Source organism: Akanthomyces muscarius, chromosome 5 (assembly GCF_028009165.1).
Source record: "Akanthomyces muscarius strain Ve6 chromosome 5, whole genome shotgun sequence".
In the NCBI taxonomy this organism is placed as follows: Eukaryota; Fungi; Ascomycota; class Sordariomycetes; order Hypocreales; family Cordycipitaceae; genus Akanthomyces; species Akanthomyces muscarius.
This window is the reverse complement of record NC_079245.1, coordinates 2437566-2465092: the sequence shown is the minus strand read 5'-3', so window position 1 is coordinate 2465092 and position 27527 is coordinate 2437566. Positions and strand designations below refer to the sequence as shown.

At 53.3% G+C, this 27527-nt stretch overlaps 7 protein-coding genes across 7 annotated transcripts; 2 read left to right on the top strand and 5 right to left on the bottom strand.

The window, feature by feature from the left end:
* Positions 1–11193: 11193 nt before the first annotated feature.
* Positions 11194–12254, bottom strand: LMH87_010111 (uncharacterized protein; the record flags this gene model as incomplete). Its single annotated transcript, XM_056197217.1, has 3 exons — positions 11194–11298; positions 11369–12007; positions 12057–12254. The coding sequence occupies 3 exons, from the start codon at positions 12252–12254 to the stop codon at positions 11194–11196; spliced, it is 942 nt and encodes a 313-aa protein (XP_056054289.1).
* A 604-nt stretch (positions 12255–12858) lies between these two features.
* On the bottom strand, positions 12859–13304 carry LMH87_010110 (uncharacterized protein; the record flags this gene model as incomplete). Its single annotated transcript, XM_056197216.1, has 4 exons — positions 12859–12912; positions 12963–13082; positions 13136–13163; positions 13225–13304. The coding sequence occupies 4 exons, from the start codon at positions 13302–13304 to the stop codon at positions 12859–12861; spliced, it is 282 nt and encodes a 93-aa protein (XP_056054288.1).
* Positions 13305–15270: 1966 nt separating this feature from the next.
* Positions 15271–16703, top strand: LMH87_010109 (uncharacterized protein; the record flags this gene model as incomplete). The annotated part of the gene is made up of 5 exons (XM_056197215.1): positions 15271–15619; positions 15673–15754; positions 15811–15965; positions 16032–16113; positions 16172–16703. The coding sequence occupies 5 exons, from the start codon at positions 15271–15273 to the stop codon at positions 16701–16703; spliced, it is 1200 nt and encodes a 399-aa protein (XP_056054287.1).
* A 165-nt stretch (positions 16704–16868) lies between these two features.
* Positions 16869–17953, bottom strand: LMH87_010108 (uncharacterized protein; the record flags this gene model as incomplete). Its single annotated transcript, XM_056197214.1, has 4 exons — positions 16869–16902; positions 16964–17730; positions 17789–17881; positions 17942–17953. 4 exons carry the CDS (start codon positions 17951–17953, stop codon positions 16869–16871), a joined length of 906 nt encoding a protein of 301 aa, XP_056054286.1.
* A 454-nt stretch (positions 17954–18407) lies between these two features.
* Positions 18408–20351, bottom strand: LMH87_010107 (uncharacterized protein; the record flags this gene model as incomplete). The annotated part of the gene is made up of 2 exons (XM_056197213.1): positions 18408–19072; positions 19121–20351. The coding sequence occupies 2 exons, from the start codon at positions 20349–20351 to the stop codon at positions 18408–18410; spliced, it is 1896 nt and encodes a 631-aa protein (XP_056054285.1).
* A 566-nt stretch (positions 20352–20917) lies between these two features.
* On the top strand, positions 20918–23706 carry LMH87_010106 (uncharacterized protein; the record flags this gene model as incomplete). Its single annotated transcript, XM_056197212.1, has 4 exons — positions 20918–21070; positions 21121–21218; positions 21294–22422; positions 22480–23706. The coding sequence occupies 4 exons, from the start codon at positions 20918–20920 to the stop codon at positions 23704–23706; spliced, it is 2607 nt and encodes an 868-aa protein (XP_056054284.1).
* A 388-nt stretch (positions 23707–24094) lies between these two features.
* Positions 24095–26991, bottom strand: LMH87_010105 (uncharacterized protein; the record flags this gene model as incomplete). Its single annotated transcript, XM_056197211.1, has 5 exons — positions 24095–24267; positions 24346–24525; positions 24587–26617; positions 26690–26768; positions 26863–26991. 5 exons carry the CDS (start codon positions 26989–26991, stop codon positions 24095–24097), a joined length of 2592 nt encoding a protein of 863 aa, XP_056054283.1.
* Positions 26992–27527: the final 536 nt, after the last annotated feature.

Below are 27527 nucleotides of genomic sequence, written 5' to 3'. Positions count from 1 at the left end.
GGTGGGACAAACCTAGCCTAGCATGGAAGGACTCCCCTTTTTCCAGAAGAAAAACCAGCCTTCTTCCTGCACCCCGGCTTTTTGGTTCTGGGTACCTTGCAGGAGCAGCGCCACCAGACCGGTGGTTCGCTGCAGGGACGAGGTGTATGCTGAGAGGGAAAAGAAAAGCCAGACACCCCCCCTGCCTGGGTAGAGACGTCGGCCCATGGCACTGGGAGGAAAATTTTTCTCTTGTTAAATTGCGGCGGCCTGGGGTACGGGCCTAGTGGATAGGCGGCTGGCTTCCGCGGGCCTGGGAAATGGCCCTCGTGTAGTCGCGTTGGATGGTTCTGCACGCCCATTGTTTAATAAGACACGTCGGCGACTGTCTGGGGTGAGCGGCGGCGCTGCGCAGAAGAAATTCTGTTGGCTGACCACCTGGATGGGATGGTTGACTTGGAATGATCTGACGTGTCAACGTGTAAAGTGATCACAGCGATGGCAGCTGGGATTCCTGGTTCAAAGCGAAAAAAGGGTAAAAAGCAAAAACTGCGGCAACGGTAGACAATCGAGGCAACAAGTGGGACGAAACCTGCGCTGAAATGAACCAGTGCAACTATCAATGCCCAACCAACGTGATCTTTGGCTCCTGCGGCGAAGCGAAAACATTTGACAGGTTAACTGGCTTGCCCTGCTGTGCTTCCCAATCAACAAGCTTCAACAAACTTGTTGGCCAGAATGCTCTCGTTGCTGCTATTAATCCACTTTTACGAGAAGCCAGGGATTCTTTTCTTCGGCATCGTTAAGTTGACTATTCTGTAAAGTGGCACAGATCGCACTTGTACTGCCCCTGCCGTGGCACAGGACTGTTTGTTCAAGTATGAAGCTGGGGCTGCCGGTATAGCCGTGTCGAAATTCTCAAGGACTGGCGATGCTTCTTTTTTTTTTTGGCATGACTACCGAGTCAGGACCAATCCCTTGAAATCAGCACGGCAGCCACGGCGGTTGCACAGGAGCTGCCATGAGTCAAGTATAGACGCAGCATGCCACGCACTGCGTCTCTGCGCAGAGTGGCGTGCACACCATGCGATTCTATTGAAATGCCATTATTGCAGGGTGCAGAAAGGCTGCCTTGGAGAATCGCGACCGTCACGTCCTTGCCGTTGCTGTCTGGACGACTTTACGGAGCACTGGTACGAACATCATAATCGCAGGTGACTCCGCCACGGCAGAGCAAACCGAGACGAGAAATCAGGCGACATGTCTTTGGATCGGAGAAAGCTTCTTCTATGTACTCTGTGACGCCGTTTAATTTTTGCCGAGGCCGTTCACATGTGGCGCGGACCGTGGCCGGGAAGGGCCGTACCAGTAAAGTCAGAGCGTTGCCGTCTGGGGGGCTGGCTGGCTGGCTGCTGCGCAAACCAACGGGTCGAAATGAACAATGTCTGGCAGATCAGGGCCTATCGAGTTACTGCTAGAACTCAAACACAGCCATCAGGCCACTGCAATTGGCCCTCGCGTATGGAAAAGCCCTTCGCAATGACGTCCCCCAGTGGCACATTTTGTTTGACTCGTAACCAACCTCGCTTGACCACTGCGTCGGTATCAGACAGCCGAGAAGGGGCCCAGAGACCAGTGTTTCAAGTGCAATTTGGAGCTGGGGAAGTCTTGCCCGAAGCGGCTTAAACCAGGAACGGGCAACTTGGACATTGGCAGTCGTATCCACTGGGCTTTTGTACCCGCTCGCTGAAGGTTGGTGGCGAGCTTGCCATTTTTTTGGTCGAGAGAAAGATGCGATAGCTAATGTACTTAATTGTTGCTCTTCGCTTGTGGTCGAAAGGGAGAGCAAGTCTGTCAACATCACACGTCTGGGCGCAGACTCTCAATGCTCTTCGCCGACGCTGCGCCACGTACTCGACGCTCACTGTTTCTGTAACTGACCTCACTGCCAAGTTTTCAGTCATCTTATTGCACCCCTACTAGCCATTTCGTCGGAGGCCAACGCTAGTCAGGGCAGCGACTTGGACCATGCTGACGCTAGTGTTGTAAGCTTTGACAATGTCGCTGGTCGTGTCGCTCCTCGGTAGTGACATTATTGCAAAGTGCTACTAGACTTTCTAGCAGCGTTGCAACAGCCCTGCCCCGGCCGCCCATGTACCAGTAAGTTGGGCTCGACAAATGGCTTGTGGGACAGCGTGTTTCTAGAAGGCTTCCATGGCTGGTCCCTTTGGGGGGGGGGGGCCCGAATTTTGTCATGGGCCAGCGTACAGGCGCGCCACAGGCTAGCTTGTTCTAATCAAACTTTTCAATTTTTTCCCAGGTAAATACGGGGAATGATAATATCGTCAGCTGCATCGACCATGCGTGGCGAACATAAGAAAAAGGGCCGTTGTGCCGAGTGTGTCTGGACGGACAAGACCGGGCAACAGTTGAACGGCAAGAGAGGCGAAGAGGCAACCTGGTGCCGTGTTGCGGCGCACGTCCAGTTCGGCTGTCGCTGGGACATGCCTGCAAGCATGGGTTCTCGCACGTGGCTTTCTGCTCAGTGGCAAGCGAGAATGGAAAGCCCGTTGCAGCACGTCTGGCGCCGTGCGTTTACAGCCAGCTTGGCAGGCACTGCCAACTGAATCACGGCACCGTCGCAGCTGGGGTTTGGGAGTCGTTTCGGTTGTTTTTGGCGGCCAATGCGAGGCACAAGTTTGCAGCACTAATTCACGCCATTTTCAAGCAAGTCGCTGCGAATTAGCGAAACGGAAACCCTCACAGCGGCGTAGACATGTCATCTGGCTTCTTCAAGTAAGAGCGCTGACAACGGTCCTATGAACTTCATGCGAGTTTGAACACTGCCTCGCTCAACAACCCACGGTGCATCCGCGCTTGCAAGCGTCGGCTAGAGCGTCTGAGGGGAAGCGTTCATTCCATAGTACACGAGCATGCATACAAACTCGACTAGCGGCACGCGTTGCAGGGGAACATCGATGATCTATTGTTCAGGCTCGCTCACGAATCCTCAAATAAAGCGTTCTCTTGCGATGCAAATTAGTACGTCCCCGGCTTCGTATGTGAGATGAAGGGAGCAGACAGCATTTTGCTAAGAGTTTATTTTGGCACCCTTGCTGTGGCTTATAGATGACTGACTGATGGACCGAAATTAACCAGGTTGATACAGCTTCATCAATTTGCTGATTTTGGTTCTTTCATTTAAAGCTTGGTCCTTAACAGACTGCTAATCCTCGCCCTCTCCACTTGCCGCTTGATGGAAAACCTCGCCATTCGTCTCGTGGCATAACACTCTTTAAATTGTCGACGGCAATTGCCCTTATAACCTCGGACTTAGCTACGCACAACCGCTGAGGCGGCATTACGGCGAGATACTGAATCGCCAACGAACCCCGCCATTATCGGCACCGACTATTGGCGGCATGCCAAAAGCTATGTGCAGCCATGCATGCCTTGAAGACGGCGGCGGTAAGGTCCGCTCAATCAAAACGACATACGCCCGGTTCTCAGTTATACTTACAATTTCGTGAAGTTCAGCGTTGTAAAAGGCATTTGGCGGGGGACGCCCTGCCACGCTACCACAATGGGCGCAATACTTGGTTTGGTAAGAAGACAGTACACGACTATCCGTCTAAACGATATGCCGGAATATGGCGCGAATTTTCGGAAGTGCTTCCTGTCAAAGGCGCGTGACAGAGCCAGCGCTGTTTGCCCTAAAGCAAACTCAGAAGGATACGCCGGAAGGCCGAAGCTGCTTCTGGCTGCAGCAAGTAAGCCACTGGCGTCACTTACAAACAGGCTTGCGAGTGTGTCTCAGCGTCATGACCTGACACCATTTCTCCCCCCAGAACGTGGGAGACAAAAGGACCTGGAGCACCCAGCGAACGAACGTTGATTTGTACGCGGGCGCGATGCTTGTTCATGCAAGTGCGCCCTGCCACGCGTTTTGCGGTCATGTGCTGAAAATGCATGGGCGGCGTTGCACGCATTCAAAGACACACTCAACCGTGAGTGAATGGCTCGTGGCTTTTTTAAGCCCAACAACATCCGCTGGCGGGGGGGAGTGCATAAGGCTGGGAGCCAGATGACGTTGCGCGCCGGCGCAGGCCCCAACAGCAAGCCGTTCCTTACAATACGGGATGCCGACAATAGTCGTCAGCTACGACATCGCTAGCCTTCTGACTCTTACGCCCGTCCAGCTTACACCACCACCCGGGCTTTGGGATACCTGCTCCCGGCAACTAATAAGCGTTCCATTACTCAACTCCGGCATATCAGTCATTAAGCACAATGCAGCCTTACGACCCAAGTCTCCGGCGCGGATCTCTGTTGAGTTGGTGCCGGACAAAAAAAATATGCATGCAAAGACGGCCAGTGTAGGTCTATCCGGCTGCCGCGGGATCACAGCCTGGTCTTAAAGAGAGAAGAGGACAACTCTTCTTGACCACCTCTGCCACTATTTACTTATTACCTCCGTTCGGATGAGCGGGTGTGCTGGCCGGCTCGCTAGTCCCCGTAAGCCAGGTGGCCGAAGTAAGTTCTTATTAGCAACTGTACAGATAGACCTGGGCATGCAAGTCACCGGTCAGCAGCGCAGGACAGCAGTCACGCCATATTCTTTGTTGCTCGAGCAGCAGCGCGTGCGCTACACCCAACTACCGGAGCGCAAAGCGCAAATTTTTCTGCTTTTTTCTTGATGGCAAGCAAAGTATCGCGTGAACCAAGAGTCAGAACCCTGCGCCTGGCGACGACCAGGGAGAACTGCCTGCCCAAAAGGGCTGACCCCCCTGACGACCAAGAGCTAGTTTTGGGGGGATGGGGATACGCCTCTGAACGGAAGGGCTCGCGGAAGGCGGAACGGCAAAAAGCCCACCGACGGACAGGCTTCCCAGGCTCCAGGCCACAGGGCCCTGCCCACCTGCTTGCAGGCATGATGGGCGCCCGGTGAGCTGCAAGAGTGCGAGAGAGGAAAGGCCAACCCGGCGCAGTGGGAGGACGGATCGGCACCCTTGGCCCCAGGCACGAACCCGCAGTGGCCAACTTGGGACTTGGGCTACAGGAGGCGCCGGTGACGTGGGCCCTTGACCATAGCATTTACAGAAGTACCAGCCAACCAGCCCAGCGAGGACGCTCTTCAGAGCAGACACTGGTTGCGCGCGCGCGCGCCAGAATTATCGTGACAAGCGGGCGCTCGCGTGCCGGGAAGAGTTGAGCCAACCGTCAGGGCGGATCGCTCTTTTTGCCACAGACCGGGTAGCTATGGAGCAAGAGTTGGTTTCGCAATAGCCAACTTGTCCCGGCGCCAGAAGCAAAGAACCAGCAGCCATGTTATCCCGAGACCAGTCAAGTTACTAAGTATTAGTCCCAAACTTCTCTCGCTCAGCGCCCAAAAAGGGACTGGGGGCTGGCAACTGGCTGGCAACTGGCACCAGTACCAGTAAGTACCAGGCATGGATGGGCTGACGGGCCCCAAGTCCCAAGTTCCCCTTTCATTCATTCCCCTGTTCGAAGGAGACCCGACGAGTGGGAAATTGCCCACACCCCCCCAATACGGCTTAAACCCAGCAGTGACGACGGACAGGGGGGAGGGAAGGGCTAAAGTGCTTTGGCCCCCGGGGACAATGGGCGCCGCATTATTATTTTATTATTTCTTATTTTAAATTGTACCTGGCACAGACCAGTTTTCCTTCTTTTTCCTTTCTTTTGTACCTTTTTATCCCCTTCCTTCCTTCCGTGGGCTTGTCAGGCTAAGAGAACGGACCACATACCCTCCCTGCTGGTATGACTCTCTTCTGTCTGTCTGCTCTCACACACCCCCCCCCCCCCTTAACTCCAAAGTGCAGGCACGCAACCTGTTGGCGCAGCCAGACCTTTTTTTTTTTCTTTACAAAAACTCACGCTCCCTCCCTTCGTTTGATTTAGGCTTCTATTTTGTGTCGCTCTACTCGTTAATCTTTCCTGTTTCCTCTCTAATACCCAGCGTTCTTCTTGGTTTCATCGCTTTCAACTATCTGCTTACCTGCTCGCCTTGATCTATACACGCAAAAAAACCACTTACACCCCCTTTAATCTTGCTTTGCCAAAACGCGCAATTCACACACACGTCTACAAAGCGAACGCATTGCCGAGATCGCAACCCGATTCACCTATTTGCGCTTGTTCCGAAAATACACCAACGCACAAAGCGCCGACGCACATTCACAACCCTGTCGCCCTCTTTGTCACCCATTGTTTGCTATGCGCAGCTCAGAAAAGCGACAATATCCGCTCCAACAATAGTCCCCTTGTCAGCAGCTCGGATCACCTCTCGGTCCGCAAGTCGCATTCACACACGCAATCAAGCGAACTGCCCGTCGCCGACTTTCATCTTTACCGGGAACAAGTGGCTCGCCTCGTGTTACTCTAATTAACGCGCCGGTGCCGACATAACCTCGCCTCGCAATTCACGACGTGCCCAGCATTCGCCGCGACACCAATTCTATCCAATATTATTGGCAACACTGATACCCTGGCCGTGCTTCGGCTCTCTTCCTGGCTACTTCCTACATCAGCCATCTTCCGCTTCGGTGCTCCCGCGACGGCTTCTGGAAAACCGTCACACCACTAAGGTAAGTCAATCACATCAGTTTGCCCTTCGCTTTACCTAGTCTTTTGGTCTTCACGGGTAACGTTTGACCAAACCGACCTTCAACAGCGACGTTTGACCGAACAATACTTCACTGCCGCCGTGCCGCCGTCTACTTTTCATATATAATGCTCGTCGGCCACGACTCAGAATCGATTTGCTAACTCTTCCTCAGCACCGCCTCACTTCTTCCTCCCCCAAACCAGACCAACCAAGTCCGCCAACTACACAACCGTCACAATGATTCACAGAGGCTCTTCAATGTATAACATGGGCCGCGGTGCCTACGACACAACTGGTCTGCCAAAGCCGCCGCCTCCCCCCAAGCCTTGATACCACTTGGTCAGGCATGCGGGTGAGCGAAACAACATGGCGTCTCGTGTAACACGACCTCGCCTTCAGATTGCGACCCCTGCCATTTTCTCTTCAACATTTCGATTGTACCACTACCTGTCTATGATGGTTCTTTTCAGCGATACGACTATTTAATTTCGCCTTTTTTCTTCTTCTGTCGACACTACACAAAAGGCTCACTGCCACTCCTTGCGTATCAGCAGCAAGGACCTTTAGGAAAGCTGACGCAGTCGCTTTTCATACCTTGGGAATATTTGCTTTTTATTGGGCACCACCGAATTGCGTGCGTGCGGCGTTTGACCATAGACGGATTGGGATCAAAAAATTTCCTACCTTTTTCTTTTTGCGATGCTCACTTTTTTTTATATTGCTTTTCGCCCTGTTTGCCAAAAGCCTTCAGATTGCCTCCGACACATTCCCTCCATTACACGCAGCTTTGCTTGGTCATATGTCATCTTTTCACGACCAGGCAAGACAGGACGCCAACAGTCAGCGACCGAGTGCATTCCACAGAATGTAGCCTCGTCGCGACATGTCTTGGAATCACGCACACTTTCTCCACTTACATGGGGCGACCCGCGCCGCTGGATGTGATTCATCAATGGAAATGGGTCGATCGCGCTGTCGGTTCTGGCCGCCAATGGCTCACTTTTCGACTTTTCTACCTTGTCTTGGGAACAGGATTTCAAAAGTTTTGGACGAAGTTTGGGGACACCACAAGTACGCCTGTAGGTCTCTGGGCCATGGATCTGGATCATGTCTTGTGCTTTGCTGGCAACAGCTCTTGAGTTACATTGATTTCGGTTCACGGTCGACCATCCACCCGGTGTCAGCCGAGATTGCTGTCGTACGACCGAAAGGACGAGACGACAAAACGTGGTCTTGTAATATTTTTCTTGTTTTCTATTTGTACTTTTACCCCTTTTGGCACACAGAACATAGACGGGAAGCAGAGTGCTTGAGCTCCTGGTTTGGGAGAATACTTGGTTATTTCCTATTTTTCCTTTACGTATCAGATAGACTACCAGATATCTTTAAGACATGACATTATACCTAATGCACCGTCCGCCTCGCTGTAGACAGGCATCCTTGACGCGCTTCGTAACGAATTTGACTTGGGCAATATTCTACAGATCGTGCCATCAGCTTCATGTGGGGGAACATGGAGAACGATTGGATCGCGTGGCGATGATTAGTAACGGCGGTGAGGCGTCTCAGGCTCGAATACCATGATTGCATACTTAGAGTCAACACATCGTCACCGTGGTGAAAGTAGAGATACCTCACAACTGGTACTGCGCTGCGAAACAGATGCGCTGCCAAGCAACAATGTTTTCAGGCTGCGCATACAAGGGACCACCTGATGGTGCTGGAGGCAATGCAAACATGGCAATTTGTCATGCGGGATACGGTTCGTGTCCTCGCATGAGTTGGGTACAGCTTGCGGAGAAGGTCATCGGCCGCCCGAATTCTGGGGACGGGATGCGATCCTGCTAGCCTCGATCAACTCGCGACCCAGCCATTGTGCTCGGGCTTTCGAGACAGCGCTGGGCGACGCAGGGCAGCCCCAAGTACCGACACGCTGGGACAGGTGCCTCTTACCATTACGACAACGGGTTCACCTTGATCTCCAATCAGAATGCTGGGATGCAAAATGACTTGCCCATCCAGACGGCACGCCAAAAACAAACAAAAAAAGCAAACACCGGGAGGAAACACAAAAACCCAAGACAGGCGAAGAGAAGACACTGGAAAGCTTAATGAACGCGTGGATCCCACTAGCAGCAAGATTTTCCAGAGACGAAACGACGCAGAAGACGTGAGAAAACAAAAATTCGGAGTAAGAGGAGACGAGCAAACCAGGTGAGACGCGTTTCTCAACTAGTTCTCTGGCTTGTCGGCGCTGTGGTTGGCGGCGGCGGCGGTGTTTTTCGGTGCCATTCAGAGCCGCAAGGGAGGGTGGCGTCAAGGCGCGGGCGTGTCGCCAAGGGAGAGAGAGACGAGAAAACATGTACAGGAACTAGCTTTTTGGGCAGTAGTCTCTTCCTCTCTCTCTCCCCTCTGAAATCTTGGCCATTGCCATTGGATCGCGATGGAAAATATCGAACAAGATGGGGGTGGCGTGTGAGACTCCCCCGCAACGCAGCACCAGGCAACTTTGGAGTCAACAATTCGGAGGTTTTTGCCCTGGGTGTTCTTGCCAGCTTGTTGAGGTTCAAAAGAGAGACTGCAAAACAAGTCATCACTCACCATATCAAGTAGTTACTGAAATGACATGGGTTAAAGTGGCTGCGTCGTTGGCTGCAGCATCTTGTAAATCACACGGGAGAATCCGCCGCGTTTCTTTGCTTCCCAGTTTTTCTTCTTCCTTCTCATGTCCATGGCTGAACTAAAGTTTTTGCCCCTGGGCTTTGGGGCACCAAAAGCCACATACGATGGCGCCGAAGATCGCATTCCCCAACATGAGCTGAAACAAACCACACATCCGGAAGAGGTGTGGCACCACGCTAGCTGAAGAGGTGTGCAAGCGCAAGCAAACACTCGCGCCACTCTCAACACTCGATGGGCTGAAAGAATAGTGGCAAAGGGATGCTCTTACACGCTTGTCAAATTTCGATCGCTTTTCGTCGTGACAGTCGCGAGTGGTATGCGTAGAGGTGGTCAAGTCTCAACGGAGGTATTCCGACGATATATTACATCACTATACGTACGGGGTACTTCTGTCGTGGGTTGCTAGTTTGTCATCACCAATACTGGGATGAACCAAATCCCAGAATATAAAGACCGCAGAATGTGTGGGCTTGACAGACATGTCCTTGACAAAGAGCACAGGGTGTAAACTGATGCCAAGAGTAGTTGCGCCCGTTCTACCTTTCATCGACAAATCAGCACCGAGCTCGTTCCGCGCAGGCATTCCGCGAAGAAGGCATCGTCCTGTCTTCGCAGTCGTTTCTTTGTTCTCGGGGCCTGAACAGGAAGGAGCGCTATGGTGCCATAAAAAGCAGCGAATGCAGTAGTTGCCCAACGCCACCATGCAAACTACCACGGTGCCTGCATCAGATCCAAGCTCGCTCCCGGGGCATGAAACGAAACAAGCGACAAAAGAAAAACGTGCATTGAGAAAAGGGAACTCTGCGAAAATGGTCGGACAATCGGCAGCAAGAAAAAAAGTAGTTCTTTACTACTCACATGATATCCCGGTCCCAGAAAGAACATGCGAGCCGTTCGTTGACAACCGACGGCGTGGACGGGCCGCTCCGAGAATAGGGAATCTTCAAAGAACGTGCGAGTATTCTCAAAGACTTGAAACTGGGCGGGCAGATATACACGTTTACATAGATCCGACGGAATGACGACTTGCATGTGCCTGCGACTGTCGCGCGAGGAAACATACGCTTCAGTGTACATGAGCCAGGCTGAGCTGATGCCAGTAAAGTCTAGAATCGCCAATAAATGCAGGCCATGGCCCTGAATTATATCGGGGAGGCATCTATCGATAGGTGGCTTAGGGTTTAATTTGGTCTCTTTTCTCATCTCACGGATTTGAAATTCATGAAAAATCGATGTATTGTAATCTGTACCTAGGAAAAAATTGCTTTTGCTCTTCATTTACAGCAGCCGCTTTGATGTCTAGTGCCTGCAAGCTGCAGAACTCTTCCTGCCAGGGGGCCCAGTCAAGCGCCAGCGAGCAAAAGCAAAAACAGAAAAGGAGGAGAAAATAAAAAAAGCAAAGATGGCTATCAAAAGAAAAGCACAAAAGCAATGAAACCATAATAGAATGGCAGCACTCATCAAGAGAAACGGCTCAGTAAAAAGCACTAGACTGCAGTGCTGAAATATAAAAGCAACTCTTTGCGCGTTCTCGGGCTGCCTTGCTTTTCTTCACAGGGACGGCAACGCAGACGAATTTTCGAAAAAGGGTGTGAATAGTAAAATCAATACATACCTGCGCATGAATTCGGACGTAATTGGACCTGGCTTTGCTTCTCATTCTGCATGAGTGGTAAGCGCACATGCGGCTCTGCGTCATGATGAGGTCGCATTTGAGCAAAGATAGTCAAGATAAATGGACTGAGACAAAATGTACACGGTGTAGAATAAAGTATTCGTATACGTACACCCGTGAGAGAACAACAATGTATGTGATCCAGTACAGAAAATCCGCCACTCTAATCTATTGATGCATGATGCGAAGCTCTATACGCACACGGATATGGCATCCGGAAAATTACAGCTTACAAGGTCAGTGGCCGCTCCAGATCCATCTGCAAGCCGACCGAGAGCTGTGGCACTTGCTCATAGTTGGATTGCCGCAGGCACAACCGCGTTTCGTGCAGAGTCTGTGGACAGCACATGTATTAGTATCCGTACTCTTATCTTCCACGTTCACGTGGCTGGGGCTGAGCTTACCTGCAAGAAGCTTGGGTTGGGATATCTCCTCATGACTTGCAAAAAGGCCCACGACATGGCACCCTCGTTGACGCCACCAATGCTGGCATCCGCGCTCGTCTGGTCGTCGCGGCAGCCGGAGAACATGGTGACCATCTTGTGCTCCTGCTGGTACATGGCGCTGTCCGCGTCCTCGCCGAGACCGGCCTGCTGCTCCTCGCCCATGTGCTTGAAGGAGCGGAAAAAGGACGTGGCGCCGGCGTACAGATCCTGCGCCTCGGCCATCTTGTTGAAGCTGAAGCCGCCGCTGAGCAGGTCGGACGCTTCCGTCATCAGGTGCATGCCCTCGCGAATGTTGTCAATCAGGCTGACGTTGCCCTCGTCGTCAGTCTTGTACACGTAGGGGAGCTCGAGGGCGGACCCGGAGTGGCAGCAGTCCAGAATGGCAAACAGGGTGCTGTTGGGCGGCATCCGGGATACGAGGTGCTGGTGCAGCGTGTCCGAGTCGATTTGCCCGCGCTCTTCGAAATCAACGGGGCAGATGGTGTCCAGTATGCCCGATGGTCTCTGGCCGGTTGGATCGCGAACCTGTCCGCCGTGCCCAGAGTAGTGGAAGAAGTTGCAGGTTCCAGGCTCGCTGACAAGCCAATCAATGGCAGCCTGCACTGTCAGACTAAGTCAAGTCAATCGATTCATCGCCTTCACTTACCAGCATATTGTGGCCACTTGGGTAGTACATACCGCCCAAATCATCTCTCAATATGACTTGGGACCGAGGATCCGACGAGTAACCCCGGTAGCTGAGAAACTCGGCAATGTTTTCAACATCTCGGTGGCAACCATTGAGCTGATGATCGCTCCCAGTATAGTTTACTCCAATAAGTAGAGACTTTTTGCGCATTTCCATAACTGCGGTCGGTGTTGGGCGAACGGTCTGTTGCTTGCTGAGCGGTTGCCGCGTGGCTTAGACTTGCTGACTTAGTGAGGGGTGCATTTTTGCCCTGCCACGATTGGATGAGATGAGGTAATTATTTGCGGGCTGCAGCATGACGTCTCCGAACAAAGACCGGATGTTTGAGTGAAGGCGGAGAAAATCACGAAATCTTAAGAAGTAACCGCATCGCTCTCTTCGCCTGTAAATTTATGTCGCGAATGGAGTTGCTTCCGCTGGCCGCATGAAAAGAGTGTAAACCAGATACACAATTCTACTACCGCGCGTTGATGAGACGTTGTAATATAATGCGTGCATTAATTGCAAATACTACATGGGAGAGTTTAAAGAACAGCAAAGACGAGCAGCAATATATCTTGTCTCGCGCAGATCTCCCCTTCCGGAGTGTTGTCTTGGCGAGATCTCCGCGCCGATCACATCGGATGTCTCATTGGCGACGATGTTAGTGCGTTTCTGAACTGATTTGCAGATGTGAGCAGATGTGATTTAAGTATTTCGACAAGAACTGGGATACAAAAGTTGTAGAATGAACACTGCCCCGATCTTGGCATATCGAGATTCACATCTTGGCGCCTTTGCTGAAAGTGGCTTGACAGATGGCGACCACCTTCGCCTTATCAAAGAGTTAAATTTCGACCCGTAGAATATGCACTGAAAATTTACCCTCTCTGAACGAACGCGACCGTTTAAAGGTGCTTTGCAAATGGGGCGTAGCTTGGAATGGCAATTAAAGGCACAGCTGGCCCGGGATGGATGTATTTGGCTACATCCGGTCCTGTGCGTCTATGCTTACTGAACAAAATGTCTCCATATGGTTATGTCCCGGTTTCGCTCACTGTAGTATCCTGTGCCAAAAGTTCAATTCTTTGGCGTTTTCGGCAAGGTTAAAAAAGAAAGAAGGCAATAATTTGCCGCAACGCCGTACCTGGTTCTCATAGTCTGCTCTCCCACCGTTTCATCGGCGAAGAATGCCAATGCCAGCTTCGATCGTTCCGACCAGGGCATGTTCTGCAAAGCGGACTACTCTCGGTTGCATCTACTTTGGGACTCAACCGATGTGGCGCGCGCCTTGGCCGGCACCCTTCAACGCCAAAATCTTGGCGTAAATTCTCTACAACGCGCAGAATTTGCGGGTATTTGGAAAGGCGCTGACCGTCTTGGGAGGCGGCGAGATAGGGCGAAGCGAGAGAATATCCGTCGCCGTGCTGGAACTGCCTGCCCGTGGCAAGAGGAATCAGGTTCCCTGTCTATTATAAACGGGCACAATGTCCAACTAACAGCAGCTAGGGAAATCGATTGTCTTGGCAAAAGCTGCCCTTCCGATGCGCAGTAGCTTTGACCGGAGGCAGCGGTAACAAAAGTCGGCGCACTTGTAAGCAATGACAACAGACTTTCCCGCAATTTTACGTCACAGTCCCGCCAATATGTGACTGCGCAAATTTTACGCCAATCCAGGCGAGAAAAGAGTTTCCGGCAACAGCCCGGAGTCGGCATGCGACGTTACTAATTTGGGCCACTCGCGGTGGTACATTGGCAGTTACAGTGGAGAGGAGTAGAAACCAAGTTCAAACCTGCGTTGATGTCTCTCAGTCTTGCCTGCTCCTGAGCGCCGCTCAACAGTTGCTCAGCTATAGTAAAGACGTGATGAGTGTCGCGAATCAGGCTCATGGCGCCCCATAGTCATAACTTCACAATGCTGTATGGCTACTTTCTGTCGTGAACTGAGCCTCAGCAAGCCGCGGTACCCATTCTAATATTGTGGTTTACGCATTGACGGGCTGCCAAGTTGCATATAGGGCTCGTCACTTTGGACTGACTAGTAAAGGGAAAAATGAGAACATGGAAGAGAATCCAAGGCAACATTGCTGCCAAGTTGGCTGACAACAAGTGAGGCTTCGTAGTAACGGAAGCAAGAAAGAAAAATGTACGGTGCGTTGTCTTTGGCCAGGGAAATGCTAGGCATAGTCTTCTTAGCGGAAGAGTTACTACTGATGCAAGTCAGAATGCTGGTAGAACGAACGTGCAGACAACAGGTACCGCATTAGCACGCCAATATAGTTCTTACAGCGCCGTAGCCTTCGGGCCGGGTATATCCACATCGGGCGTCGTGTGAGCAGTAGCGCTCGAGGGCTTCCCGTCAGCTCTAGCCAGCTAGCTTTAATTCTAAATTGTTAATTCTCCTACGAGGGCAGATACTTGGTGTGTAGAAGACAGATCATAAACTTTGTATGCAGTGGTAATACACGTTACCCAAAGTGCAACTCGGAACTCGAAATGTGTCGACGACAACATCGTGTTGTTTTTGAACGACACTGCGCCAACATGAACGAGATGTTACAGCTTTAGATAGTGGGTAAAGAGAACGCCAAGTCTTCCAACTACAGCCATGATCAGCCGTGCCGGATTGACAATTTCTCAGTTCGTTTGTCCCTACGAGATAGCGTGGTGGAATTGCCGAGCCCACGTTGGGGACCAGCCCTGCTGAGCCATTTCAGTGAGAGCCGCGGCCCTGGATCTAAGCGGAATCGGGCAGGCGCCGGGGGATATTCAAGCTTGATGCATCCTCGGTGGCCCGTCGCCACCACATCCTTCGCCGTCGGTGGATACTAATAATGGGTTAGCTCTGGAGACATCTGATTGCCAGTCGGCCAGTTTGCCAGGGTCTCTCAGCCATTGGGGGGGCTTGTTGCTTATGATGGCAATTGAAATGGGAAAACCTGCGAGCCTTGTGGAGGCCAGTTCTGCATCGCAGGGCCGAGAGTGCAACACAGGAAGAACTGCTCCTCGGCCCTTTTTGCAAAGTAGCTAGCCAAGTGTACCCGCAACTGAAGTCAGCTCCTGCTCAACCGGGTTGCTCAGCTATATATATCGAGGCTGTCCGCCTCACGACCGCTATGTTCTCCTGTCTCTTCGCTTCTGTCCAACTAGAACTTGCCAAGTTATACTTTTCAACTCGGTTCTACAAGTCACAATGACTCGCTTTGCTACTACCTTTGTCGCTGCCCTTGCCGGCGCCAACTTGGCTGCTGCCAAGTGCACTTACAAGTGGCGCGCTCACGCTGGCGACACCTGCGACTCTCTGAGCGCCGACTGGGGTATCGCCGTGAAGGACTTCATCAGCTGGAACCCCTCCGTTGGTGCCAACTGTGCCAATGGTGTCACACCTGATCAGGAGTACTGTGTCGAGGATGACGGTACCGGCAGCGATCCCACCACTGCTCCTCCCACCAGCACCACTCTCACCACCACTACGTCGAGCACTCCCACTCAGCCCACTGGTGGCGTGCCCTCGCCTACTCAGGATGGCGTTACCAAGGACTGTAAGTTCTCGCAGATGTCTTGGCGGTGAAATATTTGCTAACGATTTATTCAGGCAAGGCTTGGTACAAGGTCCAGAGCGGTGACACTTGCGATGCCATCATCAAGAAGTATGGCGCGTTCTCCACCGACGACTTGTAAGTCCCAAAACCGGCCAAGCTTCAAATGCAGCAATCGCTAACCCTGAACATAGCCTCAAATGGAACCCTGCCGCTGGCAAGGATTGCACTGGCCTTTGGGTTGACTACTACGTCTGTGTTGGCGTCCCCGGTACTCCTACCTCGCCCACTCCCACTGGCTCTGACCCCAGCAAGCCCAGCCCTACCCAGGCTGGCGTCACCAAGGACTGTAAGTGAACTGTTGTCACCAGACCGGTTGATCCTTAGAGTCAAGAGCCTAACTTTTTGCTTACAGGCCAGAAGTGGTACAAGGTCAAGAGTGGTGACACTTGCGACAAGATCAAGAACCAGTTCAACACCTTCTCCACCGCCGACTTGTGAGTAGACTGCGCATTGACAGCATCACAGCCATCTTGTTCTAACATGTTTCAATAGCCTGAAGTGGAACCCCGCTGCCGGCACGGACTGCTCCGGCCTCTGGGTCGACTACTATGTCTGCGTTGGCGTTCCCGGCACTCCCACCTCGCCCACCGGCTCCGACCCCAGCAAGCCCAGCCCTACCCAGGACGGCATCACCAGCAAGTGCACCAAGTACTACAAGGCGCAGAAGGGCGACACCTGCCAGAAGATTGTGGACAACCTCCGCACCTTCAGCCTGAGCGACTTCACCAGCTGGAACCCTGCCGTTGGCAAGGACTGCACCGGCATCTGGGTCGACTACTACTACTGCGTTGCCGTCCCCGGCACGCCCACCAACCCTGCCCCAGCCGTGCCCAGCCCCCACCAGGACGGCATCACCAAGAACTGCAAGAAGTACTACAAGGTGCAGAGCGGTGACTACTGCGACAAGATCATCAGCAAGTACAACAAGGCTTTCAACCTCAAGCAGCTCGTCAGCTGGAACCCTGCCATTGGCAATGACTGCAGCCACCTCTTTGTTGACTTTTACATCTGCGTGGGTGTTTGAACGCGCGAAGATGTGAACGAAGAAAAAAAAAAGGTTGATGCATCTTGACGACGACTCATGATGACATGTACATAGCAACAATAGAACGTATTTGCAAAAAAAAACTGGAACTTCTCTCGTAAACCTGGCCTGTGGTAGATGTGACAAGGTTAATGGTAGGCAATGTCAAACTTTGTTCCCGCATTCAGGATATACATCACTAGACAAAGAACTTGTCAGTAGCTCATACGTCAAGTACGCGTATTTGAGGAACCACTTACGTCCGACGCTGGAGCGGCATCTCGCGCCTCACCCTCTCCAACTCGACGATATCTACGTCTACAAATCCAATCTCCCCCTCTGCACCTTCCGAAGCGTTGCCCTGTTCATCAGAGACACCTCCCAGCGACAAGACCACGCGTCCCCAAGGGTCCACGACCATGCTGCGGCCATAACTCGCGCGCTTCTCGTTGTGACGGCCGACCTGCGCCGCAGCCACCACCCAACTCTGCGTCTCAATGGCCCGCGCTCGCAGGAGCGTCTCCCAATGCGCCTCGCCCGTGCGAAGCGTGAACGCGCTGGGGTACGTCAGAATCTGCGCCGGGCGCGCGTGCCAGGCGCTGGAGGCGCCCGGCTGAGCGAGAGCGACTGCCGTCTCGGCGAAGCGCAGATCAAAGCAAATTAGGCTGCCGATGCGACCAGCGGGTGAATCAAACGGCGCCGTCAGACGCGAACCGGGCTGCACCGTCGCACTCTCCCGCAGCGAGCCGTAGTCAAAGACGTGCAGCTTGTCGTAGGTGGTGGCGTCGTCGATTTCGCCTTGGGGCGTGATGTACAATGCACGGTTCAGCATTCTCCTTGAGCTGCTGCCGCCTGTCTCGTCCGATGGAGGCATGTGGTGAATACCAACGTGCACGGCGACCGCGTGGGCTTTGGCGGCTGCGCGGAGCCCGAGGACGAAAGGCGATAACGCCTGTGGTTGTGCCAGTTCCAAAGACGTCTTTGCATCTGGGGCAATGTAGTCTGATGCTTCAGGGAGAAAAAGCACCTGAGGAGATGATAATAAGCCAATGACCGCGCGGCATCGTAGTCAGCCAATTACTCACTTTGGCGCCGCCCGCGGCAGCCTTGGCCACCAACTTCACACATTGCTCCAGATTGCCCTTTAAAGAGGCAGAGGAGCATATTTGCCCAACAGCCTAAGAATAGGTAAAGGTTATTATCAAGACCAGCTTCGTAGAGAGAGTGAAGAATCATACTGCTATCGCCATTTCTGAGGAGTGAGGGACTGTGATTATGTAGATGGCAAGTCTACGGTCCACTTTTGCGTTGCGCAATCATGGTGCTATTTACTCAGCGACTTGGCTATAAGGGATGCTTTCTTGAAGACTTTTTTATTATTTTTCAATTCCACAAGAGCAACTTTTCATTGTCTCTTGTGTCCCATCCGTTACTCCGATGCATAAGGCTCAGCCATTTCAAAACCCTGAAAGCTATAATTCTCTCTCCGCTTGTGCGGATACTCGTTCGGAGCTCCTGAGGCGCCCCCATGGCAGAAAACAAAATCCAGTGCCCCAGATGCCCTTGGAAAACACAAGATAAAAACGCCGGGCTAAAATAAAATACACCAGTAGAAAAATTAAAAAGGTTTCGGGCGGGCGGCGCCGCTGCTGTTCCTCTCTTGGTGCCGCTGCCATCCTCGGTCGTGTCCAAAAACAGGTGGCTCTATTTGGGGTTCGATGAATCAAGACGCAAATATGCCTGCTGGAGCGACGGCCCTTCTCGTCCATCTCGCTCCAGAACTGCGATCCAATCGCGCAGCTGAATGTTCTTCCCCTTCTCCTTGTCCTCACGCCATGTACCGAGACGATTCCGGCCTTCGGTAGTGAGTGCTGGGTTACCTGGTGAGGCCGGCACCATACCATTCATGGCCTTGCCGCCATCCCCTGCAGATTTGATGGGTGTGCTCGCTCCGCTGCCTCCGCGACCGACATTCATCCAGTCGTACGTCTTGCGTTTGCTTTTACCAAACAAGCCACTCTTGCCTCCCAAGCCAGCAAACATGCTACTCGTCATATTTTGGTTGGCATGGCTATTAGCTTCGGCGGCTTTTAATGCTTGGTTCTTCTTTTGCTCCTTCTTTGTCATCGTCTTCTCAGACTCAGGTGCAACTGAGCCCGGTGTGCCAGGTGCGATGCTGCCCGCTCTTGAACCAGCTGTGTTCGTGTCGATTGTGCCATCCTTTCTCTTTTGGCGTCTTCGTAACCGTGCCTCTTCCCATTCACGCTCCTGCTTGGCCAGTTCGCGCATGGTCACTGTCATGTATGAAGAAATTTTTGGCAGCTTCGCAGGTTTTGCGCTAGGTTCACCGTTCATTTGGTCGGCAGGGCCTGCAGAGAGTTAGCTAGAGATACTTCATACTCCATGATTGTTCTTACGCTTCAAAGAGCCGTCGCTAGACTCGGGCCTACCCTCTTCGTTCGGCGCCTCTACAACTTCAAGCAACTCCTTGTTCATAGGCGCTGCGGCGGGCGCCCATTCTTCTGGCACATCCCCGTGTGACGTCTTTTGTCTGTTGAGCGCGATCGCATTGGCGTCTTCGATAAGTTCTCGCACTCGTTGCTTGGTACTCAGGGACAGCAGCGCAAGCTGATCGACCAAGTAGGCGTCGTGTGGTATGAATGATCCGGTAGTGCTGACAGTGGTCGAGTCTGGGCCAGGCTGGGTTTTCACATTCACGGATGGGGTGGGGAACTGCTCAGGATAGCGCAATTTCCCAGTCGCATACGCATTGTTACGAAGCTCGAGGTTGAGTCCGAGATGATGTTCACGCGCAATCTTATCCGCTCGCCGATGCATAATCGCCACGAAAAGGAAAGGATTCGCAATCTCTTGCGTTCTTGAGGCGGCTAGTCTCATCGAAGATTCCGTCCAAGCACGCTCTGCAGCCTGCGCCTCGTAGTCTTTCTGGGATTGGTCCTTAATCGTCTCGGGAGGCTGGCTTGCAGGGCCTGCGCCGTAAAATGAATTCGAGCCAGTTGGCGGTTGCACAGCAAATCCAGTGCGTGCATCCTGGTTACCCTCCATCGCGTTGGAATACAGTTCAGACATGTACTGTTCCTCGGCGCGCAAATCAATACCCGTCCCTGCCAGCGAATCCGTAACGTCGTATTCATAGTCCTTCGTCGGTCGCTCCGCGGGTCGTTGAGGCGGCCCCATGATGTTCTGTTGCATATGCTGCTGGCCTTGATGCGGAACAGGCGTGAGTGTTGCATTCGTGTATGCCGTCATCGTTCCGGGAATGTGTTGGTGTTGTTGCATCGGAGAAATCGATGCATTTGCAGCCGCAGCTGCGGCCGCTGCAGCTCGAGCTTCAGCAACATTGTAAACGGGCGTCGCTCCGCCGTTTGCATAGGGTGTGTTGTATCCGCCCTGCTGCACCGGGGGCGTTTGCGCATAGGGAGGTGAAGCTGCTGTGAGGGGCGGACTGCCAGCTGCTCCCGGGCTTGCACCGTAAGGTGAAGCTGGATACGGCGAGCCTGGTTGTGAAGCTGCTCCGACTCGCTTGTTTGGTGGGAGCGCATAGGCCGACTGAGAGCCAGCGGGCGAGGGGCTGGGCTGCGGCGGCGAAAACGCCCGCGCCGGCACCTGCGACTGGGGCTGCGCCATGATAATGCAGCTCAGACGCAAAGCTCTGCTACAGTTGGCAGAGCGTGCGCAAAAAAGAGACGCGGCAACTGGGGCCGGTGCGATGGTGCATTCAGCAGGCAGCAAAGCCCGTCACGTCGGATGCTGTTCGTCCCATTCGACGCGCCACCTCTGGTCAGGAGTATCGCGATTTCGTAAGTTATATTATCGCCCGTATCGGTAGAAGCTGTTTGATCGCGTTTGCTATACGGGGACGCACCAGGACGGAGACTTTGGCGTATTGCGATCGATTTTAGGATACCGTCGGCGAGGGAGCGTGATAGGTAGGTCGGAAGCTTCGTGTCGCGGAAGTCGGGGCAGATGGAAATTTGAAGTCACGTGAGCACGGGCCGCGTTTCCGCTGTTGGCCGACCATTACCCGCGTCGTGTCTCTCGAAAGCTCACATCGCGGGCTGGGAGCGATGCTTTTTTAGAATTGCACATCCGAAGACGCTGGCGCTTTAAAACGCAATCCCGAGGCCGCATTTGGTCCTTGGCGAATTTATTTGTTGTTGTGGCAAGCTGCTTCGTCAACCACAGGCGCAATCATGGCGTCAAAACGCAAGGCATCCGCTATGAATGCGGCCGCCGCGGACGAGCCGGTCGATCCTTCTGATGAGCTTGTCTTTCTCTGTTTAGGTGGCGGAAATGAGGTCGGAAGATCATGTCATATTATTCAGTACAAGGGAAAGACGGTCATGGTGAGCTTGAACGTAAAAAATGGCCGTCGACAAGCACTAACCAGTCGCAGCTCGACGCTGGCCAGCATCCTGCCTACGATGGTCTTGCTGCGCTCCCCTTCTACGACGATTTCGATCTAAGTGCAGTCGACGTGCTACTTATCAGCCAGTGAGATTTGCGCCGCTTCATGCGATTGTTCGTAGAGATCGCAATCTGCGCCAATGTCACTAACCTTGAACCCAGTTTCCACATCGACCACGCTGCGTCTCTACCATATGTTTTAGCAAAGACGAATTTTCGAGGACGAGTGTTCATGACACACCCGACAAAGGCAATTTACAAGTGGCTTATCCAAGATAGTGTTCGCGTGGGCAACACGTCGGCAAATCAGACCACACAGCCGCTCTACACTGAGCAGGATCATTTAAATACATTCCCACAAATCGAAGCCATCGATTACCACACGACACATACAATATCCTCCATCCGAATCACGCCATACCCTGCGGGCCATGTGCTGGGTGCTGCCATGTTCCTCATTGAAATCGCAGGGCTCAATATATTCTTCACGGGCGATTACTCCCGAGAACAAGACAGACATCTGGTCTCCGCTGAAGTCCCCAAGGGTGTCAAGATCGACGTCTTGATTACAGAATCTACATACGGCATCGCATCGCATGTACCTCGCCTGGAACGTGAACAGGCTCTCATGAAGTCCATTACAAATATCTTGAACAGAGGAGGCCGCGCCCTTTTGCCAGTCTTTGCCCTGGGCAGAGCTCAAGAGCTTCTCTTGATTTTGGATGAGTACTGGGGAAAGCATTCTGAATTTCAAAAATACCCCATATACTACGCAAGTAACTTGGCAAAGAAGTGTATGATCATTTACCAAACCTACGTTGGCGCCATGAACGATAATATCAAGCGACTATTCAGGGAACGCTTGGCGGAAGCAGAATCGTCTGGAGAGGCTGGAGCCGGTGGTCCTTGGGACTTCAAGTACATTCGCTCGCTGAAGAACCTGGACCGCTTCGATGATGTCGGTGGCTGCGTCATGCTCGCCAGCCCGGGTATGCTACAAAACGGCGTGAGCCGCGAATTATTTGAGCGATGGGCGCCGAATGACAAGAATGGTGTCATTATTACTGGTTATAGTGTGGAAGGCACCATGGCACGCCAGATTATGAAGGAGCCGGAACAGATTCAAGCCGTCATGTCGCGGAGCATTGCCGGCGCGCGACGAGCGCCGGGAGGAGACGGCGAGAAAGTCATGATTCCGTTACGATGCAGCGTGCAGGAGTATTCCTTTGCCGCGCATGTCGATGGTGTCGAGAATCGCGAGTTTATCGAAGAAGTCGCGGCACCAGTAGTGGTACGTTTTCCCCAATCCTGTCCTGCAACGATGCGACTACTAACTCTTACTCTATAGATTCTGGTGCATGGCGAGCAGACGAACATGATGCGCCTAAAGTCAAAGCTCCTATCGCTTAATGCCAACAAGTCAGTCAAGGTCAAGGTTTACTCGCCCCGCAACACAGAAGAGCTGCGCATCCCCTTCAAGGCCGACAAGATTGCCAAGGTCGTGGGCAAGCTCGCATCCATCCCGCCGCCACGCCCCATTGCCCCGTCCGACGACCCCGACGCCAGCGCGGCCGGCGGCCCCCTCGTCTCGGGCGTCCTGGTGCAAAATGACTTCAAGCTGTCCCTCATGGCACCAGAAGACCTCCGCGAATACGCAGGCCTCAACACCACCACAATTCTCTGCCGACAGCGGCTGACACTGAGCGCCGCGGGCACCGACCTCGTCAAGTGGGCGCTCGAGGGCACATTTGGCACGGTCGAGGAGCTGCCCGAGATGCGCAACGCACCGGCAGCCGCGCGCAAGGCCCCCGAGAGCAGCAAGGCCATCGAAGAGGGTGCCAACGAGGACGAGGACGATTACAATCCGGAGCAGGAGGAGAAGGAGGAGGAGGAGGAGGAGGAAGAGGCCGACGAGGAGATTGCCCGGCTCGTGGCGGCGTACCTCGTCATGGGCTGCGTGACGGTGCGCTACCGCAACAACGGCGAGGTCGAGCTCGAGTGGGAGGGCAACATGCTCAACGACGGCATCGCCGACTCGGTCATGGCCGTGCTCTTTTCCGTCGAGAGCTCCCCCGCCGCCGTCAAGAAGTCCTCTGGCAAGTGCAGCCACTCGCATTCGCCCCCGGAGACGTCGTCGTCGTCGTCGCGGCCGGACAGCAACCCCCACGCACACGCCTCGCCGCAGGACCGCCTCGAGCGGCTCCTCTGGTTCCTCGAGGCCCAATTTGGCGCCGACAATGTCGCCCCCGTCGAAACGCCCCGTCTGCCCGCCCTACCTGCTCTGCCCTCTCCGCCCCCCGACGATGATGCGGAGCCCAAGCCAGAGGCCGACGCCGACGCCATGGATGTCGAGGAAGACGGCCAGCAGCAGCAGGAGGAGCGCCAGCGGAGAGAGCTCGAGCGCCTGCACAGGCTAGGCATCCCGGTGCCCGGCGTCTCGATCAAGGTGGACAGCATGACGGCGACGGTGTGGCTCGAGGACCTCGAGGTGGAGAGCAACAAGCCCGTGTTTGCGGACCGCGTGCGTGCGGTTGTCGAGCGCGCGGTGGAGGTGACGGCGCCGCTGTGGGGCTGAGCTGGAAGGTGAATGAATGTCTTGAAGGAAGTGCATCTTGAAAAAAGAAGAACATGTAACAACACACACACAGACAAGAGTCACAAGTCTGCTAGGGACGAAACAAGGCCTCTCTTTGCGGGGGTAAGCACATAGATATCAAGGATAATACAGCAATTTTGAGACATCTAGTAACCAGTTTGCGTTTACAGAGTTGACAATGTAAAAAGACGCGAATGGTAAGTCATGCCAATGCGATGTTGTATTACAGCAAAACGAGAACGTTTTGCAAATTCTAGGTAGTCTAGGCGACAAGTCCAACAACAAGACAAAGTATTTGATAAAAGCAATTCGATTTAGAAAAACAAAACAGAGCAAAGGAAACTAAACTACAGGGTGTGTATGGCATTTATCCCAGGTACTCCTTGAGCTCTTCCGACTCTTCCAAGAGGGCCGCAAACGAAAACGGCACAAACGGCCATCCCGCGAATTCAGCAAACTTGGAAAAGGACTCGACCCACGCCAGACGCAGCGAGTGCAACATGGCACTGGTTCCTTCCATGCATACAAGAATGGCAATGGCTGTTGGGTGGTCAAGGTTAGCAAATGGACATGGACATACGGGGGGGCATGGGTAATGTGGTGAGGATGAAAACATACTGAGGAAGAACCACAAGTAGAAACCAATGACAATGGCAATGACACCCACAACACCAGTCATGGGCAGGCAGAGACCAATCGTCATGGTCCACAGCACGACGCTGAGCTGCTGATGGGCAAGAGAGAGAGCCCAGAGACGCAGATACGAAGCAGTGTGGGACACACAGTTCAGGCAGAATTCTATGTGACAAGATTAGCAGCTATTTTCTATAGCAGGTCCATTGAGTACATGGTTACTTACCAATAGTGTGAATGACTTGGTGAATCATGACCTCGCTAAATTCAAACTCTTCATGCTCCTCGTCGACGTTTTGCGAAATCATGGCGACACCTTCGCCATCGTCAATACTATTTCCGTGGCCGCCTCCGGGAATCAGACCCTGGCCCTCATCGTCATCGTCCAGGGCGCTAACGCGGGAAGTCTCGCCGATGCCGCGGTAGCCCTTGGCACGAGCGCGGTTGTGCTCCCAGCGGAGGTAAAAAGGCTTCAGGAAGAGCAGAACGGGGACCTGGGCAAACGCCAGAAGAAGCAGACCGACTTGTACATATTCTTGTCCGGCATAGAGACGCTCTCCGTTGGGGAGAGTGCCGGGCTGCAGGAACATGTAAATCAACATGTTCAACAGACCAGGAGCAGGCTTCTCAATGGCTTCCCAATCCACAGTCCACTTGTAAATGATACAGACAATGAGATAGCCGAAAATGGACTGGAAAAAGATCATGCCGGGAACAAAGTTGCCCCAAATGTCAATGGGCTTGCGGAAGTGCCTGGCGTTGATGTAGGCGAAGATCAGGGAATAAGTCATGTGAGCCCAACCCAGCAGGATACTCATCTTCATCTTGTAACTGTTGCTGAATAGAAGATCGTTGTCGGTACCATGCCAAGCGGAATCCATACCGAACGGGTAACGGTACCCGTCGCTGTTGAGGGTGCCCTCAATCGTGGCGCCCTCCTTAAAGCCGCCCTCGGGCACCTTGAATTCCCACGCACTGGTGAACAGCGTCATGGATTTGGAGAAAGCATCGTTGTAGATGAGACCGGTAAATAGAGAGAAGACGGCCATGGCTAGGGCGATATAACGTCCGTAGAAAACCATGGCAAACAGTTCAAAGGTGACCTTTTTGAGCGAGCGCTCCCAGTAGATCATGGCTAGCGCAGCAGACAGCATGATGACGGCGTGACCGAAATCACCAAACATGACGGCGAAGAGGAAAGGGAAAGTGACAATGACAGGCATGGCGGGGTTGACTTCCTGGTACGAGGCAGTGCCGTAGGCGTTGACAATGGTCTGGAAACCCTCAGTGAATTTGTTGGTCTTGAGGTATGTGGGAGGCTTCTTGTTGGTGCGAATCTCGTTGATGATGGAAGGGACCGAAAGGCCAGCGCGGTTGGTGACGTCTTGCAGAGTTGACCTAATAAGAGCCAGGTCATTGGTCGGGCACCAACCTTCGGCAATCAGAGTACGACGGGCTCTGTCGTAGGAAAAGAGGTTGAGAGTGCTGTAGACGGCCTTTTCCTTGGCAATGAGCACCATCCAAGCCGACAGCGACTGCGAGATCTGGTTGAGCTCGGCTTGGAGGGTAGCCTGCGTGTTCTGGAGCACATTCTGCACATCCTGGAGCCTGCTGTTGACCTCGTGGATCTGGTCGCGACGCAGGTCGCTGTTCTCATCGACGCTGTACACCTCTGCACCCATCGACTCGGAGATCTTGCGGATCTTGGCAATGATCTCCTTTCCGTGGGCAAAGATGACGAAGACGTTCTTGTCGACGGCCTCGTTGTTGACCGGGTTGATGAGCGGCTCGGGAATCTCGGACTGGTTCATGTACAGGTTGCCGCGGAGGGTGCGCCAGAGGATGCGCTCAAAGGCGGCGACGCGGTCGCGGGCAATGACGCCGGCGACGAAGCCAATGTTCATGCCGCCAAACGAGCGCTCAATCTCGGGGGCGGCACGGTGCTGTTCCACGTCGGCGAGCAGCGGGGCGTCGTCCTCATTGTCCATCGAGGCGCGGATCTCGTCGACGTTGCCGTGGGCGCGGTCAAAGAAGCTGCCGGCCTCGCGCAGGACCCAGCGCCACTCGGTGAGGTCGCCCTCGCGCTTCTTGAGCGTCTCGTAGCTGTCGTTGAGGGCCGACACGCGCTGCTCGAGCTTCTCGCTGCGCTCGGACAGCTCGTCAATCTCGGTGGTGGAGGGGGAGGCGAGACTTTCGGTATCGAGATCGAGTTTGCGGAGGGCGATGCCAGTCTTTTCCATCTGCGCATTAAAGTATCCTGGAATCAAAGCTGCATGTTAGCATGTCTCGGACCCGGGTCGGTTCGGAGAGCAGGACTAGGTCGACGTACGCAGTTGTCGCTCCACGTTATCGAGGCGTCGAATTTCCTGGGTGTAGGTGCGCTGAAAGGCGCTGACATCTTCGTTGAGCTGTGTATGATGAGGCAGTTAGCAACGTTCGAGATCACGACGGTTATTGACCAGCGCGTCGACGATTCGGCCGCTGGCGGACGGGGTTTCTTACGTCTCGGAACTGGCAGAGGCCAAGCTCTCCCAGCGCGGTAACAACCTCACGGCCAATTTCGTTGGAGACATAGAGCTGCACCATGCTCATGTCCGCCGAGCGGAAGGGGGTATCCTGTTTAGGAGCCATGGCGATGCAGCTTTCGAATCGCCAGATGCTCTTGTCCAGGTGGTGGTGTTGTCTAGCAATGCAGTCGGTAGAGAGATGCCTAGCTGTTACGTAGCGCTACATTGACGGAGGGAGGCGCCAGGTTGACCTGGAGCAGTCACGTGATGCTACCGACGTCACGGTTTGCCGCCGCCCTGGCACAGATTGGAGGGCGGCGTCTGGGGGGTGACAACAATGAATAATGAATAAAAATAAGTTCAAGGTTTAGATCATTACTTCTCTTGAATAATAACCATGCTTAACTTTGCAAAATAAGACTAAAGTGTAAAGATATTTACCTTGGCAGCAGACATATTTTTATGCTTGCCTTGAACCAAGACCGACAGATGAACAGTAATACCTAGAACTGAAAATGTAAAAACGGTTGCCTGACCACAACAACTTTTCCACATTTGGTTTCAAAACAGAATAGAGAGATGCAGTAATGTATATAACTAGAGGTGGAGTTTTATGGACTAATTAAAAACAGATTGTAATTTAACCATACAAGCAAGTGT